This window comes from Anser anser (assembly GCF_964211835.1).
Source record: "Anser anser genome assembly, chromosome: 18".
Taxonomy (NCBI): Eukaryota; Metazoa; Chordata; class Aves; order Anseriformes; family Anatidae; genus Anser; species Anser anser.
In genome coordinates, this window is record NC_139739.1 from 10,767,378 (window position 1) to 10,787,209 (window position 19,832).

Here is a 19,832-nt window from a genome sequence, read left to right on the forward strand (position 1 = left end):
TAGCTTCAGTCCATTTACATTCATTAGTAATTAAAAAATAGCTGTTTGTTGGGTTACATAAAAGAAGCTGTGGTCATCAGTATGGTTCTTTATCATTTAAGCAACTGTGGAACAAGCCAGTAAAACACATCAATAATGGAAAGACAAGACGGTTATGTTAAATCCAACTAGCTTTTCCCTTTAGGCCCTATCCACTGCAGTGTTCTAGCAGGGCTGGTGAAAACTACAAAGGTTCAACCATACTTATCTAACCACCACAGACAGAGATGAGCCAGGATAAAGCTTATTTAGCATCCATGTTGCCACCTCAGTTCACAAATGAGATGTATGTAAGTGTAGACTCAGAGATTAGGTTCTAGATTTGAGAACAAAAGCTCAGGGTCCACATCTTATCACCTTAGATGATCTTGGACACTTTAATTGGAACTATCAGTGCCTAGGTTTACCTAGCTGAATGGGGCTATTAACAATTTAACTTCTCCATGTTCCTGAAACACCTGCAGATCCAACAAGCAGATGAGCTCCTATCATTATGAGAGCACTATTAAAGATCTGGAAATTAAAATACAAATTTAATAGCACATATCCTTCTTCTTTGTTACAGATAATCTTAGACCGAGTTTTTTTTCCTTCTCACTCTTTGGGCAGATACTGGATGCTTAAATGCATTTTTAAGCCAGCCTCCAAAATAGTAATTTGCAATGCTAGAATGACAAGTTATTTATTTCAAAAGCTGGGCAAAAAAAAATGAACCTAATCACAAGTTTCATACAGACTTGAATATAATTAAAGCTTAATTTCAATATATTTGAAACAAAAGATTAAAAAGTAAAAGGGGGGGGCTTCTAATGTCTTAAACAGTGTTCATTTCTACAGGCCTCCTTCTCTGAAAAACGTTCACCCACCCAATTTTTGCCTTATCAGGAACCTGCTACATTCCTAAGGGCTGTGCTCAAGGTTGTAATGTTCTTTTCCAGGCATTTCGCTGACTATTTCACTGCCAAATACGGCACTTTGCGGGATGCACTTGTTTGCAAGAATTGAAAACCTGAGACATTAAAACAGGGCTGCACAGTATGCTGATGGGAAGAAGTAGACTCCTGTTTACTTCAGTCTAAGGGAAAAAGCATGTCACTTTGTGTATTTGTAAAACCAAGAATTGGTAACTGACATTTCCCTTCACACAATGCTTTGATCCAAAAGCAAAACAAAGTAAAGGGATACATCCTGAAGCATATCTGCCCCTGGGGTAAGCCACAAGACAACTGCATACTGGTAAGGTGGAGAAGAGAAAGAACATGAGTTTGCCCTTGGAACAGGGAAATAACTTCTTGCAAGTCATTGCAGAGCAACTAGACTTTCTGAGTATTATCTGAGACACCAAGTTATAGACAGCACGATGGTAAACAGGAGAAGTGGCTGGCTACTCCTAGGATTCCCCTATAAATAGCAAGCCATCCACTCTGCCTACGGCACTGCCTGACATCTCCCAGGCACACTTGGTATGCATACAGAGATATGACAGAATTTGACAGCAGCAGGTTTCATTTGGAACCATCTTCAAGGACATACTAAACTATGCAGTTAAATCCACTTAAATACCAGCAGAAGTATCTGAATAAACCTGTTAAAAGGATTATTCTACATACTAGTTGATTTCTACAACAGTTGTATTTGTTGCAAAAGCCCTTTAAATGATTATGAGATAAGGAAATCACCTTGGGGCAGAGGCCTGATAGAGCACAGAGACAGGATTCACGGGCCTAGGAGAAGAAACCAGCTGTTTGAAAAGGGGTTTGGCAGAAGGGAATCAGATCCATCTACGCTGAGTTGTTCAAACTGGCTCAGATATTAATCCTATTTCAGGAATATAAGGAGTGCTCTGGGCACAGTGAGTCAGCAGGGTGGGGCATTCTTTTCCACATTTGTGGGCCAAGCAGGAACAGAAAGAGAGAAGAAAAAGCAAGCTGCAAGCCAGAAACCTAGCACCTGGCTGCTCCAGAGGCAGGATTTCAGCAAGCTAAAGCAGAAGAGCTCACAAACCTGTGGAGAACCTGGTAACCTTTACTCACAGGTAAACACACAGCTGTGAATCAAGTAAACATCCTCAATTTCATTGAGAAAACGTAATGATGTTTCAATGCTATAAGCTACCTGTATTTTTCCAGAGGACCCCAGCTCCCTACTTGTTCTGAGCTTTTTAAGCGAATCATGCTATTTGATACAAGTCTTATTTGCCTTGTTAGGCCAGGAGAATGAAATTTTATATTTCAGAACAAATCAGTGCAAGAGGGCTAGCAATAACCTCTAAAACTCCCCTTCCCCAAAATATTCATCAAGGGAAAATATTTACATAATACATAGTTGTAAGAGACTACTGTATACGTCTTGTTACAGCAATTACATCATAAAAACAGTATGAAATCTGAGCCCATGACCACTCATGCACCATGTGAAACCATCAGGCAGGTTACCCAGGTGATCCAGTCCCCTCTAAAAGCTGTGCTAATCTGACAAACAGTCCTTTTTCCTGATGAGTTAGCACCTGAACAATCTGCTAGCAGAAGCCAGTGGTTTTAGTTCTAGTAAAAAGGAACTATTGTATTTTCTTTTCTATTGTCTTCTGGCCATAAACAGTCAATGTATTTGGTGAAGTAATAATTAAAAATATGTAGTACTTACAAAGGCAACTGAAGGGGAAGTCATTCACATGGACTAGGATGTCATCAGGTCTGTTTTGCAAACAACAGTAACTGTAAATGTCTTTCCTCTCATTTTCGGTTCTAGTACTCTACTTAGTGTCCATTTTGTAGAAGAAATGTATTTCAAACAGCAGCAAACCCTTAGGCAGTCGATCCCCTCCCCCCCCCCCAGCTGCAGAAACAAAGCATCTGACTAGGGAAAGAGGTACTCTGCTCAAAGGATACTCCAAATCTCTTCCTGAAATCCCAAAGCAGCTGCCTAATCAGAAGTGAAATTGCTGAAGTTAAACATGACTTCTCAGCAGTAATGTTTCCATTGTTATTTGAATTACCAGCCCAGAGTCCCAACAGACGGGGGTTTAAACATACATTGTCTATCACAGCCTTACACTCTCTCCCCTCCATCACCAACCAATCGGCGGCTGCTGCAACACAAACATCTGGGGGGGATGGATGGGATCCATGGCTAGAGGGGTTTTGTGGTATGGTTTGGGGAGGGGGAGCGATTTTTGTTTGGTTTGGGAAAAAGAGAAACAAAAAGCAGACGAATTCCCTGAATTCAGTTCTCAGCACAAACCTACAAATGAACAGTTGTTGGCACAACTGACAGGGCAGCACGCCACAGCATGAAGCATTATCACCAAAGACGATTTAAATCAAGACAGCCTCAAGGGGCACAATATGAAAAATACTGCAAGATGTATACAAATATATGTTGTCAGGCAAAGCAGCCCCTGCTTCAAATCTTAAAAAAAGAAGAAAAAAATAGAGAGTAGAAAAAAAGAGATCAAAACATAAGCAGACCCAAACAGCCATAGGTAGGCAAATGTAGCCCAGATTTTGAACTTAATTACTTAGTGGGGAAAACCTGTATGAGTTAATAGGAGCACACAATTAAGAAGAAAGAAATGAGGAAAAAAAGCACTGGAAGAAAGCATATGAATTGTAGAAATCAGTGGAAGGACAAATCTCCAGCAGAAGTGCGTTCAGTGTGTTTTCTTTTTACAGTATTTTCCTTTAAAAGTTATATATGAATATAAACGAATTTCTAAACAGATACATACAGAGGACATTAATGCATTTCCCAGTTAAAAGACGTGTGGTCCAAGTTGGATTCCAGGACACTAGGGCTCACCCAAATCCAGCTAGAAGCCTGAGCTTCAGCATCTCAAAGACTAATTGAGCTGCATACATCCTTGGAAATTTTCTTTCAAGTGTTTGAAAAATATTTGCAAATATGACGGCTTCCCTACCAATGACAAGAAAAAAATTAAAAAAGAAAACAAAACAAGCTTGTTTAATAGTATTTGGTAGTTGGTTGCAATGTGCAAATGCCCATTAATGGGAAAAACAGTTTTCAGCATCGGAATGTTTCCTTAACCTGCTGTTGACATAAGGAAAAAAAAAAAAGAAAAAAAAACGCTGCTGCAAAGTTTAGGTGGCACCTTTATAAGGGTGCTCATGTTCTTGCATCACTTCATATTTGCACATACACTGAAACTACTCTGAAACATCTGCATACAGTATAAAAGACTTAGGTTCAAAAATTCTTCCTTTTTAGATCTTTCCTGCGTACAGGATTAATTAATGTAGATGCAGAACACATTTACATAAAAAAATAATCACGTCTCCTTCCTTGCTTTAAGAGGAGATGCTGAGATTTCACACAATTACTGAAATGGAGGACAGGCACTAACTATGGGAAGGTGCATAACTCTGCACCTGCAGTACAAATTTTGTTACGTTTAAATATTCAATGTAAAACAAAGCAGTCCTTAGATCATATTAGTACATATTTTAGTTTGACCAGACGTTGAGTCCACAACAAATTATGTATAGGTCAGTGCTCAAGCCTGAATAAATTTGGGGTAGTCAAGGTCAGGGCTAGGGCATGTTTGCTGAACACAAACATGACAGGTCAGTCACATTCAAACAGCTCCCATCGCACCCTGGTGTAAGAGGACTTCAGTTTGTTACAGACAATTGTCCAGCTGAGCGGATGGCACCTTGTTCTGTTGTCTTGGGTACTTTAAATATGTAACAGACATTTATTTCTCTATGCATACTAAAAAACCCTACCTAACCAAAATGCATTTTGACAGAGACCTATCTCAGAGGACTGGACAAACTGAAAAAAGCATATCTGATATTTTGATGCAAACAAGATTTTACCACTTTCTCTTCTCTTTTTGCTTCTTAAGACAGCAGAGTTAAAGCGGTAGTAAAAAAATTAATAAAGTAAAAATGCTTTCTAAACCACATTAGTGTTTCCATAGCACCCATCCAGGAGGCGCAGCAGATGCACATGTATAGCTGACACTATTCTCTAAAAGGTAAGAAAAACTTTAAATCAGAATTATGTTTTCGAATTGCCTGCCTAGTGCAGCTCTCAACCACATCTGCAGTACTGCTGCTGAAACTGGACAGCATAGGCCGCATGCATATAAAAGTGTTAAAACATTTATAACCTAGGCCTGTGAAAAGCCTATCAGCTCTTTTGAAGTCAAAGATCAAGATCACACCTGAAAATCACGGTATCTTGGGAAATTCTGGTTCAGGTAGCTAGGAAGAAATATACAACTCATGCTGTTTTGTCACAGCAAAACAGTCACTAGAAATCCCCTGACATCAGCAAGTCCTGGATCAAGCCCTTCATGAAATACTGTTATATCACATACTGTTACAGCACAGCCAGTTCTTTATTTACTTTAGGGAGTGCTGGATTTTCTTCTCCACTGGGGTCAGCATTATTTCACCTGTTCACCTCCCAGGTGAAACTTTCCAGTATAGAGCAGAATTTCTCAGTCCTGTTAGACACTGAACACGAACAGGAATATAACAATGAAACCAATGCCAAATAGAAGACATCGTCAGGGAGATCTCAAGCTACTAGTGGGCGGTACTTACAGAAACACTGTGATACAGCCACTGCAATATTAAGACATTTCAGTAAGAGGACAATAAAACTTTTTAGTTCATCTCTCTCTACTACTAAAACTCAGTTGAGATGAGATAGCCTGAGATTTACCCCTCACTCTGAGCTGCAAGTGCCAACAGGTCCTTCTGTCTCACACATCTTCCTGGGATAGGTATCCCCCAACTTTGATGCCGTCTCCTCCCCAGCCTTACAGATGCTACTGCTCTGTTCCGGGGTGCTCCTCTGTGCTGCATCACTCCCTACACACATCTCCCTGTAAAAAAGACAAGGGCTACTACTGGAGAAGAAAATCATCTTCTGTAATACTGGAGCAGAAGAAGATCAGCATCAATGTGAAGTTTCTGGTATATTTACACAGTAACCAGTGCCCAAGCCCCCACTCCTGTAGCTCAAATCTTTTGTCTACTTTAACCATCAATTCACACCAATTCAAGCAAGTAATTAGCTTAACTGGCAAAGACAAGCACACGTATCCAAACAGCAAGATTTCCCTGAAGACAATGACAGAACATTGCCAGATTGAGGCACTATTCTGGGGTTGGGTGCCTTTTGTTTGTTTGTTTTAAACAAGCGATGACAGTGATTTCATCCCTTTCAGACTGAGAGATCCAGTGAGCATTTCAGGAGAATGCCAAGCAAGAAGTGTATTAGACACGAAGGGGGAGCAAGGGAACTCCCACAGTCAAACATTCAACCTAGAAGGACTGAAAGAAAGGAGATAGCCTGCAGTAGAGCTGACGGACAAGGTGGGTGGGGGTGAGCACACACAGAAGTCTACCAACAACGATCAACTCGCTTTCTCAGCATATTATTTTCTGAAACTTTCAATGATAATATCAGTGCTGACCACTATAAAAAAAAAAATTAAAAATTCAGCAACAAGAGCTAGGCTAGCAGGAAACAAAAATGAAGGCTGCTCTAAACTGAGAGAGCTGCATGCTAACAGTCACAGGAACATGCTTTTCTGTGTCTTGGCTCCTACTAAGCACCATAATCTAATCTCTTCTGGGAAGCCCTGAGCCCAGCGAGGCTGACAGGCCATTACTATCATCCTGGGCAAGATCACGCAGTGCTGTGTAATTGTAGACTGCAACAGATACAGTTCTCTGCTTGCACGTTACACCTCCCTAGTGACAACAGACCAATCACGTTTACTTTTTAGCAGCTCAGACATGTTTGAAGCCTGATGCTCCAGGGAATTAGGTATTTTTCTTCAGAACAGATTATTCCAGGAGGCTGCTGGCCCTTTTCAGAAGAACACACAGATGAGGCAAGTCGGTAACTGATGGTTGTTTTTTCCTTTTTATTTTTTAAAAATAAAACACCTATCCTAACAACTAGAGCCTTCTACAGTCTCACATGTATTGCGCGTTGAAAATGGACGCTCCTTACCCAGCTTTGCAGCCAATGCAGTATGGGATTTCTGATAACATAATAGCTGGTATATATCCCATCAGAGAAGTAGCTGCATTTCAGTGTTGAGAGCAGATTATTCTGAAGTCCTTAAGAAAAAGTAAACAGACAAAGTGAGCCAAGGCTGCAAGTGCACTTCTCCACACATCATGGAGAGGTCACAAACACGGAAGAGCAGCCAAGTCTGTAAATATGAATTGCTCACTATTAAGTAACTACTGCAAAAGCTGCTTTCTTAGATTGCAGATAATGCTGTTTGATCCACAGCAGTCTGCAGCAGTTGTTACTATTCTGTTGTCACAGGCCAATCTGCAAATAATCTGGGGTCTTTGGAGACATCACTGAGAAACCAAACATCTGCAGAAGCTCCAAAAGAGTCGATTTGTTTTTGTGTGTGTTTTTTTTTGTTTGTTTGTTTTGTGTGTGTGTGCGTTTTGTTGTTGTTATACTTAAAATGAGGAAGGTAGTGGGGAATTTATTCTCCCTATAAAACAAGCCCTCCCTCCACAAAACAACAACAAAAAAAAAGAAGCAACAAAGATTGGTGAAATGGCTGCAGACAACAACAAAAGAACAGATAATAACAACTAGCCAAAGGGCCTGCAAAACCAACAGAGACAATTCAGTAATATAAACCAACAGACTGAACTTTACCGATTCACTCTTCCTACAGGGCAATCATTGTGGATTCTCACACACATACTCCTCACGCATTCACGTAGCCATGAGCAACTAATTCAGCTCCAGCTGCCACATTTGGGCAGACCTTTTCTGAAACAGAGATTCCAATTACATTTGCAATAATCTTATTACTACATTAGCCATAACCTGGTTAAGAACGGGTCTGAGATGTACCATTTTGGCAGCTGGGAAGAAGACAAAAGAGACATGCTTTTGTTATTTCAGTAACTAGGAAGATTTGCAAACCACAAACAGATTTTGTGACAGAAATTCACCATGCTAGTCCTGTGCAGGCCAGTTTTACTGTTTAAAATACATACAGTACAACTCAGAACAAGTTTAAAGAAATTATGAACTTGTAAATCTCTTCCTCAGCAGTCTCTTCCTCAGACCCACATTTGAGGATTTACTTACGATTTATGGTTACCTTCACATCACATATAATTTAAAGATATGATCGGGAAAGCAATTGACTTCATTATCAGTGAGCTGACTAAAACCTGCTTTGTAACTTAAGACACTTAAATGGTTATTTTGGAAGTACTTGATTCACATGCAGTTCACCCAAGCTAATTAATCCCTGCCAGCAGTTCTGTTGTCACTTGCAGTCTATCCCTCTATCTGCACAGCAAAGTTTGCAATTCAACTTGTACCAGAACACCATTTCTTTTCCTACATGTGCAAGCAAGAGATTACTGAAGTCAATGATATTTCACCAGGGACAGAGCAGAATCAGGCCCTTATTGTTCTCTTCATGCTTATCTGACTGGGCAGAACAAATCAAAGAGGGGACAGTCAAACAACCTGCTAGCCTTGGTTTCTCTGGGGAAAAGCAAGCTCCAGATAGACTGTGCCTCCAATCAACAGCCTGATTTTCATGAACAGCAATATGCTTCCCTACGGTAATTGAAATGGAGCAATTCTCCGTAAACAGCTTGCCAAGCCTCACCTCATTAACCTTTATGAACTGACCTCCAAAATTCCTTGAAGCTGAAATACAGGTCTCCCTTGCCTCTGCACTATGTTTATCCTTAACAGGTTGGGGAAACAGGGAGGGCACTAGGGAGAGAACTGCAAAACACGCTATAACTGGATGGTAGATACCCACTTCCAGGCTGTTACTGGCTCCCAAACCCTCACAGGCTTCTTCTCTGTCTCCTGTGCTGGGCCATATTTCAGACAGCCTGCAAAGCCAGACGTGGATTATTAACCACCCTCCACTCCCCACAACACTTCTTTTAAGAGCCGTGAGTTAGAGCACGCTGCCCACTATTCACGTAACTATTTCCTAACCCACACTTGAAGGTTTAGCAAATTTGGGAATTAAACCTTATTTCTTCCCCCTTCCAAGTCTGTCACTTGGGACGTCTACTCCCCATTCCAATCACTTTATTACCTTCGTTCACATCTCAGTGACATTTTCTAGTGACAATGAGGCTAGCTGCGTTTGTAGTGACAAAGGGGCAGCTGCGTTTCTGCAAGCAGTGAAAAAAAAGCCAAGAGTCCAACAAGGCAACAAGTCCAGAAGTGACTGGATACAATAATCAGCACTTTATTCAAATATCCAAACTAGAAGCATCACACAATGAATGGAAGCACTTATGGAAGATGCAATTAATTGCATAGATCAGTAGCCACACCAACTCTCTGAAACCCCCTAGATTTCTTTGCTTCAACATTAACTTCAGGGAACATGACTGTAAGAATCAAAAGGAAAAACCTTTCTGGTTTGCTCCTCTGAAAGTCTGTATGTGGAGATCATGCCAGCTGCAAGAATTATCTGCACTTATGCCAACCAGCAAAAGTCTTCAAGGTTAAAACCATACACCTGTGCTATTGCTTTGCTAAAGACGGCAAAACAGAGGAGACCAAAGTATCTCATTCCCCCATGCATTTCACTGCTTTAAAAGTCCATCCCCATCCCGCAAGTAAATGGCTTCATAAGCCATGGTCAGCGTTCACATCAAATATTATGACAAACCCACCTTCTTGCCATGTTTGACTATTCCTCTACACAGCAATTAGTTTTGTTGCACAAGCACAATCCCTACATTAGTTCCAAACCCTGATCTATTCTGCCATCCTCATATCCATCCTCATCTCCATCCTCTTGCTGACCTTTGGTGCTCCCTCTTTTTCTTATTTTTCCTTCAGCCACCCGGAAGAAAGCCTCCATCTGCACAGGTAGTGCACTGCAGCAGGCAGTCTATGGATGCTCCCACCTCTCCCTGCCAATTCTTGGGGCAGGATCAAAACATTGTGCCAAACAAACATCTCTGTGTTTTTCATCTGAATGCATTGGGACTGATGCTGACACCAGTGAAGCACAATGGATGCACAATACATGCACATCTGTCAGTTTGACTGTTTTGGCCATAAACTGATGCTTTTTCAGTACTTTGAACAGAGTCAACAATATGGACCAGAAGATCAGCTCACTCAGCCACAGACTTAATATTCTGGCCCCACTTGCCTACACATTTCCTGCTCAGATCAAAGGCATTATCACCTTGTTCTGTGGCATTCACTGCAATACTTTAGGCCTCTAGTTCTGTGAAATCACCAGGTTGAAAATACTTAGCTCCAATTGTTTAGGCATACAGAAAAGCATTCAAGTCTGTGGTCATCACATCACAATGCAGATATCCATATGGCTCTGTTGCAACTTGGTCCTAGCTTTAAGTTCCTGTTACACTCCCAAACTTGAAGCATGCACTGGTATTATATTTAACCAGCAGGTTAAAATACCATCTGCAGGTCACCGACTGCCTGAGAGGCCCTCATGCAGCTATGGCAGCTGCACAGAGCAGACTCATCTCTACTGCCCCATAGACCACTTTAAAACTGTTGGTAGTTAAGCAGCAATGACAAGATTCTTTATACCCAATGCATTACTCCCAGATCTATCTTTGCCAGAATTCGTAACTCTTGGTCTACTTACTCCATGGGAAAAACAGTCCCAAACAGAAAAAGAGCTTTATACAGGCAGATCAAGTCACATCAGCACTTTTTAGAGTTTCCCAGTGTCAACCACTATCTGGGTTGGCTTGCCCTCTCATTTCAAAGCAGGTGCTTTGCAACTGCAGAAGAACCTGAAGGTTGGGGTGGGAGGAATTCCACGATCTAGGGTGAACCTAAGAAAAGCAGAAATAAAATCCGTCTACATGTCATTATTTATGGAGGGCCTGAGGTAAGGGTCAGCAACTGTTTGTGGAAGAAGGAACAAACCAAACCAAAATGGACTAAAGAATACACTACAGCAGAAGCTTCACAGACTCCCTTAAACTCAGCTGGAGGGAAAAATAAATCTAGCAGAAAAAGAGAGAGGGAGAGTTCTTCATTCCCCTGGACTATGAAGAGGGGAGTGGTAGCACAAGCAGCTAGATAACCTAAAAAGCTATTAAATCTCTGGAAAGCACTGACGGCTGGAAGCATTTAAACAGCATCTTGTCTTCAGTGCTCCTAGGAAATCCATTGACCATCAGAGCAAAGGAATCAAACGTGTTTAAAAAATAATAGCAAAATGAACTAATCAGCTGTCAGAGAAAGTTTAAACTTCTTTCCTGACCCCAATGCAAGTCACAGACTGACAGCAGGACCTGCAGCCAGTAGCCCTTAAACCAAACAAGTGACTGCACATTATGAAAGTTCCTAATTTCAGATCCTCAGAAGGAAGAATTGCTATGTGGGGGACTAGAGTCTGCCTCTTGCTCAAATACAACTGATTCTAAACAGCAGCAACAGCACTGGCATTGCCCCCCATGAGTCGCCTTTATACTGCTGAAAGATTGCAAAGCATTTTTCAAACTGCATCTTGTAAAATCCACAGAAGACAATAGTGGGCGGAAAAAGTGCATAATTGAGAAACTTGTCCACGATCCTAGAACATGCAAGTAACTCAGGAACAGAACCCTCGCAGAAACTGACACAGAGCAGTGTCCTTTCATGACCATATACTGTATGCTTCCTTGGGGCTTTACCATTAAATAAGGATGATCTCAAAAGTAGGAAATTCAGATGCATGTCTATCTAGTCAGGCATTTAAGACACATAAAACTGAAAAATCTACAGTTCTAAGCAAGTATGCACTTTAAAATGGCATTCTGCCCAGCTAAGATAACAGGAGTTTCTAGTCTTATAGTTCACATGCATATATAAATTCCCGTGCTCTTTCCTCTGTACACATCAAACTCACTAAAAGCACCAAGAACACTGCATGCCCTTCAGAAAGGGACACTCCGCACTCCCACACTTAGAGGCTACAATAAGATAAAAGTTACTCCCAATGAAATTAAATTACACATATCCCCAAACTGACTTTATATTGAGCACTATGGCTGTCGGCAGCTTTCTACAGCCTGACAGTCTCGGGAGAGCACCATCCTGTCCTCTCAAGAGGACAGAAGTCACTTCTGGGGTATCTACAGTACTTACCTGTAAAGCTGCTTATCTATGTGGACTGCACAAAGAATTTGCATGTTGTTATGCAGATAGATAAAATTTGCTCATACACAGACCTGAGAGAGGCAAGCACCAGTTTTATGAAGCAAGCTCTAATGTCAAGCAGCAACTCGAGTGTGCTCCTCAATGAACAGACTTTTACTAGCAACCAAGGCCTCTTCACTGCCTAAGGGCACTACACAACTCTCAACTCGATTATGAGCAGAAAAGCACAAGGGGGTCTCCAGTGGGTCTAAAACTACTGTTTAACAGTAGACAGAATTAAATAAATATATGTAGAGAGAGGGGAGATTATATATATATATATATATTTTCATATATTGCTCTTCCTCCAAAATCACAGTAAAATATTCAAGTTTAATGCAGAATTAAGCATTCCCACTGTAGGAAATTAATGTAACGTAATTCATCCTAACATAAATATCTTTGCCCAGACTCCATTTTAAGTATATTTAATAGAAAGTACAGTTATTACCAAAGCTCACCCCTCAAGCTCTCATTCTGCTCCTTGGAAAAAACTGAAAGCCTACTACCTTGGTCTCATTTAAGGTTTTTGATAACCCATCTCTAAGAACCCGGATACAAATATTGACTTAGATTTCTTTCACTCCAGTTAGGTTACTTTCTTCTAGTCCTTTTTGTAATGCAAAGGCAAAATGTCATCACTTGACTGTGAACTCAACCAAGTATTTAGATAAAACAGCACGTGTCTGCAAGCCAAGCTCAAGATGCACTGGCAGGGCAGATCAAAACAAAGTTTGCTTTGCACCTGCCACGCCACATTCAGCGTTATTATAGGCAGCATCCTGAAGATCAAGGCCAGCAGCATACACAAATCTGAATGCACAAAGAAGCCAAACACTGTTGAACAAATCCCACTTGATGCTAATTAATATTAAGGCTGCCTAGAACCTGATGGGATTTAAACTTGCACTCTCTGTCCACGCACAACTTCAGGGAAGACTGAGAGAAGCAGTGACTGAACCACAGGTGCAGAAAGGCTGGCAGATATCTGTGAACTGCCTTTGTATCATATGGTGATGCAGAACAGGCCGCATCAGCACATGATAGTTGGGGACGGTAGCCAAGCAGCTAATCACACAGCGATTGCTCGTGACTTTTGTTTTATAAAAAGGAGGTTCTATCAATTAGATTCAATCAAACTTCTTTCAAATCAGGAAAAAAATGAAAAATAAAACAATGCTCAGTAAGAATTAATCCAAAATACAGTCCTCCTCAAGTCACAAGCCTTCTTGGTTAAGTAAAAAGTTGCCACCAGCTAACATGCAACACAATACCGATTAGCCATCTGGTGAAGGTTCCTGCTAAGCATGTTACCCCCTATGCTGCAGAAAGCAGAAGGGGCATCAGTTACATTCTGTCCTTGCCTGCAATTGCGTGGCCAACCTCAGGAACATGCACTAGGCTTTCCAGCACAAGCAGAAATTTTAGCAACTGTGAGTTTTCAGCAGCCCCTTTTACTACCATTGCATTCCACAAAGCATAAGCTGAACTATTTAAAACATGATCTACTGCCTTTCTGAAAGCTGAATTTGTCCTCGAGCTTCATCGACCTTTGTTGGTTTTGCCCCTTTGTTTTCTTCTGCAAAAACTGCAACTGCCAGGAGGCTTCCCAGTCATCTAAAGAGCATCAGTAAACAAGAGCAGAGACAGATGGCTGCAGCTCAGTTTAAAACAGCACTCAATCCAGCCTCTCCCCTGCATTGCGAGTGCTTCCCACAAGATACAAACATATGCATAAGCTCAAACTAGAACGCAGTAGTCTCAGATAGAAAGCAGGTATGTATATGCCATCTGATAAAGAAGTCGCTGTGAGGACAGGATGCTGAGGTTCCATGTACAGTGAACATCCATTACTACTGTACAGCTTCCCACTAATAAAACAATAGGTTGCAAGGATGGCAGGGGGTGGGAGGAAGGAGTTCTCCCTCTGTTGTTACTCCCAGAAGCGCTGCTGGCAAAATAAACAAACAAACCAGCATGGAAAGCAAAAACAGCAATCTCCTTTCAGCAAAGTTGCTTTATGCCAAACTCACACAACCTGGTGTAGTGGATGGTATTCCTGCCCATGGCGGGGGGGTGAAATTAGATGATCTTTAAGGTCCCTTCCAGCCCAAACCATTCCGTGATTCTATGAACTTGGGAAAGTAACATCTCATAGACCTCTCATTCACCTACTACTTCAGGAATTCAATCCTTTTAACAAACATTATGTTAACCCCCTTATTAAAATGACAGATTCAAAGAAAAAGGAAAAAAATAACAGAGTAACTCACAGATTTAGAATGAAAGTCTATCAAAACACCCATACTGCTTTTTCATTCCTGGATTTAATCACTTTTCATTTACTGCACAGAAGGCTAGTGCTGGTGTTGATACAAGAAATCATCTACAGTATGTACCTTGCCTTGCTAGATAGATTCAGATGTCCACATATATTCACTAAGTCTACCTGAATAAACATAGTTCACCTCTTCCACCAGCTGTAAATCCACTGCAGTTCCACACAGACATCTGCGTGCCTGAATAACTCACACAAGACCAAGTTCAAACATGGCCCATTCTTCCCCAAAAAAAAATTTTGATTCTGCTAAAATTAAATTAAGAGCTCTCCCTTGGGGCTTCCTGATATTCAAAGTTATTCTCTCACTTAGCGATAGCAGAAAGCTTCAACAGGGTTGCACAATCATCGCCTCCAATCAGTATAATTGAAGGATGACACAAAACAGAATGAGAAACTAGCAATCCAATTAATACTGGCAGGAAAAAAACAAGACTGTGGGAAGAGCATCATTTCTGGTAAAACTCCAGCAAAACCTTCAGGTTGGAGCATGTTGCCATACTATCACCTCTGAGGGAGGGTTTAACTACTCAATGCAAGAATAAGAGGGAAGGAATGATTGCTTTACAACCCCTGAGAAGTTCTGGCCCCTATTTACGTCAGTGTTGACACTGAAACTTTGAGAACTGATTAACGTAGGTCTCGGCTGATCCTCTCAAGAGAAGCCTGAACTGACCCTTTTGGGAATCCAATCTGTGTTTCTAAAATGCAGTCTGTGGTGTACTTCTGCAGGACCTTCCTAGAACAGGACAACTACAAGGTAAACAGACTTTTCACATTAAACACTTGCCCACTTTGGGTTATTCACCCAGGGTAACCTAGAAAATCTCTCCCATTCATTTCCATGATGCCAATTCCTGCTCTGTACATTTAAAAAAAAAAATCTGGTACACACCTGCATCCCCATGGAAGCAGCTGTCCTGGTGACATCTCCCAGAAGGCAAATCTCCGTCACTTGGCCAGATCTGTCCTGTTTTTCGTACGCCCACAATAGTAGCCTCAGACACAACGACCTGCTGCTGCCGGTGCCGTTTTTGAGACTGGGGGGTCGGTGGACTGCTGCTGTCAAAGGACTGCTGAGAGTTCTGGGACGGAGAACGACTTTTATCCCGATACATGCGGTAAGTGGTGGGGCTGGGGGAGACATGGCTGGACTGCCCTGAAGAGAAGTCTTCCTCGCTGGAGGTAAGGTTCTCATTAGAGCTACAATCAGGAGTATATCCTCCTCCAATATCTTCAAAACTCCTCGGGGAATAAGATCTCCTGGGCCAAGTGAGGTGTTTTTCCTGGTCGGTTGTACTCTGATTTCTCAGGATAGGTCCTTTCCCTTCTGCCTCCCCCATCATTCCACCAACATAGATACTTTGATAGGGCTGAAAGTCCATGGGCTGCCAAGGTGAGCGGTTGCTGCCATTGGCATTAATCAGATTATCTTTGAGAAACCTGGGGTTCAGTTCAGCATCTTCGTATTCTCCATCATAGCCAAAACTGCTCTCTGAGGACCTTCCCCTGTAAGCAGGCCTCTGGAATTCGTTGAAGCTGGGTACCACGGTAGAAGGAAGGGAGTGCAAGGACTTTTTGCGTTCCATTTGCATGGCTTGGCTACCAAGAGAGCTTATTTTATCAGAAACGTCTTTATCATTGACCTTCACTAGACCCTTCTCGTGATGATACTCCATGTTCACATAGAAGGGCTTTTCAACAACATCCTTGTTATCTCCAGAATGATGTGAATTCCCCTTTTTAATCCTCTCGAAGTTAGACCTTAGGGCTGCCACACTGGTGCTGTTCCCTCTGTCCTTAGAAATAGGTTCAAAAGATGCCTCCTTCTCAGCAGATCCCGCTAGCCTGCGAGTGGAAGCCGATCTGTGTTTTGAAGGAGATCCATCTGTATCGCAGCGAGTCTCCGTATCTTCTACAACTCTCTTCAGTTTCTCTTCGCCATAGTACTTACACCTGTCCTGCTCTCCCTCCCCGTGATGGGGACTGTCCAAAGGCGACAGGTCTGACCCGTCGCTCTGGGTAGACAGCTTCCGCAGAGAAGGTATCCTGGGTTTGAACTTTTCCTCCCCGTGGTGTGACTTGCTTTTTTCATATTCATCTTGGTCAGCAGACTGGTGATGATGCAGGTCCTGGATCTGCTGCTCTGCACCCCCTTCAGGCAACTGAGAAACACGTTTAAAACCCCATCTCTGTCTATCATAGCTTTTTTTCTCCTTTGCCAGAAGAGTCTGCAGGTAAATCATGCGGAACCTCTCCTTGTTGACCTCCATCTCCAGTCTCCGGATAGATGCTTTGCACATCTCCAGCTCCTGTTCAATATCTCCCACAGATTTCAGCTCCATTTTAGGAGGCTCAGAGTCTGCAAATTGTGCTTTCCAAGCCTCCACAAACCCCACAGGGTCCACCATTTTGCATACAGGAGTAAATAAGTGGAGAATAAGGGAGGGAAGCTGGAGAGAGATAGCCGAAGAGAATAAAGCAACCGGATCTCACATGTAGAAGCAGAAACAGCTCCGGCAGGGTCAACTCAACGCGTCTCTTTCACGGTCCATGCAGAGGAACTGGGAGGCAAACGGCAATCCTCGAAACAATCTCTGCTCCTCACCTCCTCCACCTCTCGCCGGCCCCAGCCCCCGTGCACTCACTACTCTCCCCCCGTCATGACCGCTCTTCTGCTAGCGAACAACAACGCTCCCACCCCGGCGATTTCAGAGCACTTCAAAGGGGAGGTGGACAAAGGAGCAGGCTCAGGGTGGGGGAGAGAAGGTAAATATCGCCCCCCACCCACCCACCTCCTGCCGCTGCCGTCCCGGCCCCGCTGCTCAGTGCAGCCGCTCTCGGCAGCCCTCCGCTCCGTCCTCCCCCGGCCAGCCCCCGTGTTGTGCTTTCTCTTTCTCTCTCCTCCTTTCCCCCTGCCCCTTTCCCTGTCTCCTCCTCCTCCCGGCTATTGTGCTGGCCTCCGGGCGCAGGGCGGCGAGCCCGGCCGCTACCCGGCGGTGCCGGAGCGCCCCGCGGCCCCGCGGCAGCCTCCCCGGCGCGGCTCTGCAAGCGGAGGCTGGCGGCGAGGCTCCGGAGGCTGCCCGCGGCTGCCCATCGCGGCCCGGCTCCGGCGGCGCCCCGAGCCGCGGCGCTGCGGAAGGGGAGGGAAGGAGGGAGGCAGGGAGGGAGGGAAGGAGGCAGGGAAGGATGGAAGAAGGGAGGCAGGGCAGGAGCCCGGCTGACACGGTGCTGGGGCCTCTTAAAGGGGCAGCCCGGGCCCCCGCTGCCTTCGGAGGCCCGGCCCGGCGAAGGCTGGCGCCGAGACAAAGGCAGCGGTGTGCGAAGCGGGGGCACGAGGGAGGAGGGCGGCGAGGTGTGAGCACGGAGGGGGCTGTTCTGGCCCTCCTGAGCTCCCAGCTGCACCCCTCAGGCCCCGCTGAGGGTTTTGGGGGTGTTTAAGGAGAGGCTGGACTTGGCGGTTTGGTGGGAGGCATGGGTAGTAGGGTGATGGTTGGACCAGATATCTCGGAGGTCTTCTCCAACCCTAATGATTCTATGATTCACCTCAAACCTAGGTGCCGGGTACTAGCAGGCTCATCATTCATTTGGTCCTTGCTGTGTTATCAGTGCCCAGCTGGTGCTCCGAAAGCGCTCTGATATTGGGAATAAAGTCTGCTTTGTTCAGAGATTAGGTGTGGTTTTGTCCTGTATGTTAGCCTAGGCAGAACTAGCGGGAGCCCTGCTCTCCGGCTCTGGGCGAAGGGGGGCAAACAAGCTGAACAGGGGCTGGCTGCTGACTCTCACTCCACCTGAAATCGGGGTACACAGCTGTGTTTAGGCCCTGCACCCTTTCCACATACTAATGCAACTTCCGAAAAAGCAGCAATGGACACACCTGAAATTGCAGTTTTCCTGTCTGAATGATGGGAAAAGTGAGATATTGTACACCTCACATCCCTCAGAAGCCTGCTTCTTTCATGCCTGAGGTAGGACAAATCCCCAAAGTGAGGAATACCTTTTCTCATGCATTTTATGAGAAAAGATTGTGGAATATAGCCCCAGCAATAACTAATATAGTTCCTTAAGCATGAAAAGCACAAGTCCACAAGAGCAGTACTCTTACCTTCAAAATATGCAATGTTTCATAATCCACTAAACCATTTTCCTCTTCACGCTTTTTGATATGACATATCAAATATTTTCAGACATCACAAACGGCTAATCATGCATTCAGCTTTGCATAGTTCATCTCCCTTGCTGTTCGTTTCCTGGCTTTAACCTCTTTTCCTGCACTTGTTTCCTCAGCTTCTAACACACTGGCTGATCTATGTGGAAAACAGATTATAATCAAAATCATAATGAAATCTGTATACTTAGTAAATATCTATAAAAGCCTTCCAGGGAATTTCCATCTTTCACAGAAAGAAATTGGCTTTTCACCATTGATACTGTTTGCCGTCATGCCGGTTTGAACAATGACATTATGACACACAATATATTTCTAGTAATATGACATTTAAGATTTTACTAGCATGATTAAAATAATGACATATTACATGATAAGGATATGTTACGAATTTGTTTCCCCCATTTGTTCATAGTTTTTTTGTTGTTATTGGTTTGTTTTATTATTTCTAGGGTGTTTTCTCACACTCACTGGGCTCACTTTTTCAGAGACAGCAAGAATTCTGATGAGTCAGAGGGACTTCTGTATGCACACTTAACTTTCGGTGAACACTATTAAACAACTGCAGCCTCTGTATTCATTGAGGTAGTACAGCACCAGAAGTTCTGGTGGCCATTGACGGGGTCTCTGAATTTTTGCTTATACTTTCTACATTCGACTGAGTATAGTTTTATCAGGATACAAAATTTCATTAGGGCTCTGGAGGCAGACATGTATCTGGGATTGGTGACAGAGCATGCTGTGACAAGGGGGCTAAAGAGCCAGCCCATCCAGCTCACGCCCTCTGCTGGCACACAAGAGATTGCCAGTTCTTGCCAGTTGAAACAGAACAGGAACTGAACTGGCCATGGAGCTCCCTCCTGTGGGAAAGAAGAGCTAGTCCGCTTAGCCTTAAAAGCAGAGCTCCAGGTTATGAACTTTTATCATGATTCCACACGGGAGAATCAGGAGTTTTGTAAGAAAACAAAACAAAAAAAAAAAAATGGAAACACATAAGTAGAGTCTTTCTAAGGAGAAATAAAACATGATTTCTCATTCATATGTGGCTGAAATTAATAAATCGTATTTTTGTATTACAAGGCAGCACACTGTGGTAGAGTCTGGCTA

At 43.2% G+C, this 19,832-nt stretch overlaps 1 protein-coding gene across 1 annotated transcript in view; it reads right to left on the reverse strand.

Annotated features, from left to right (window-relative positions):
- The window catches only part of BCR (BCR activator of RhoGEF and GTPase), a 98,285-nt gene extending 79,696 nt beyond the window's left edge, over nt 1–18,589 (reverse strand). Inside the window, exon 1 of the mRNA XM_083803842.1 lies at nt 15,453–18,589. Coding sequence (XP_083659968.1) covers nt 15,453–16,968 — 1,516 coding nt within the window. The 5' untranslated portion in view covers nt 16,969–18,589. The remainder of the gene's footprint in view (nt 1–15,452) is intronic.
- Between the last annotated feature and the right edge of the window lie 1,243 nt (nt 18,590–19,832).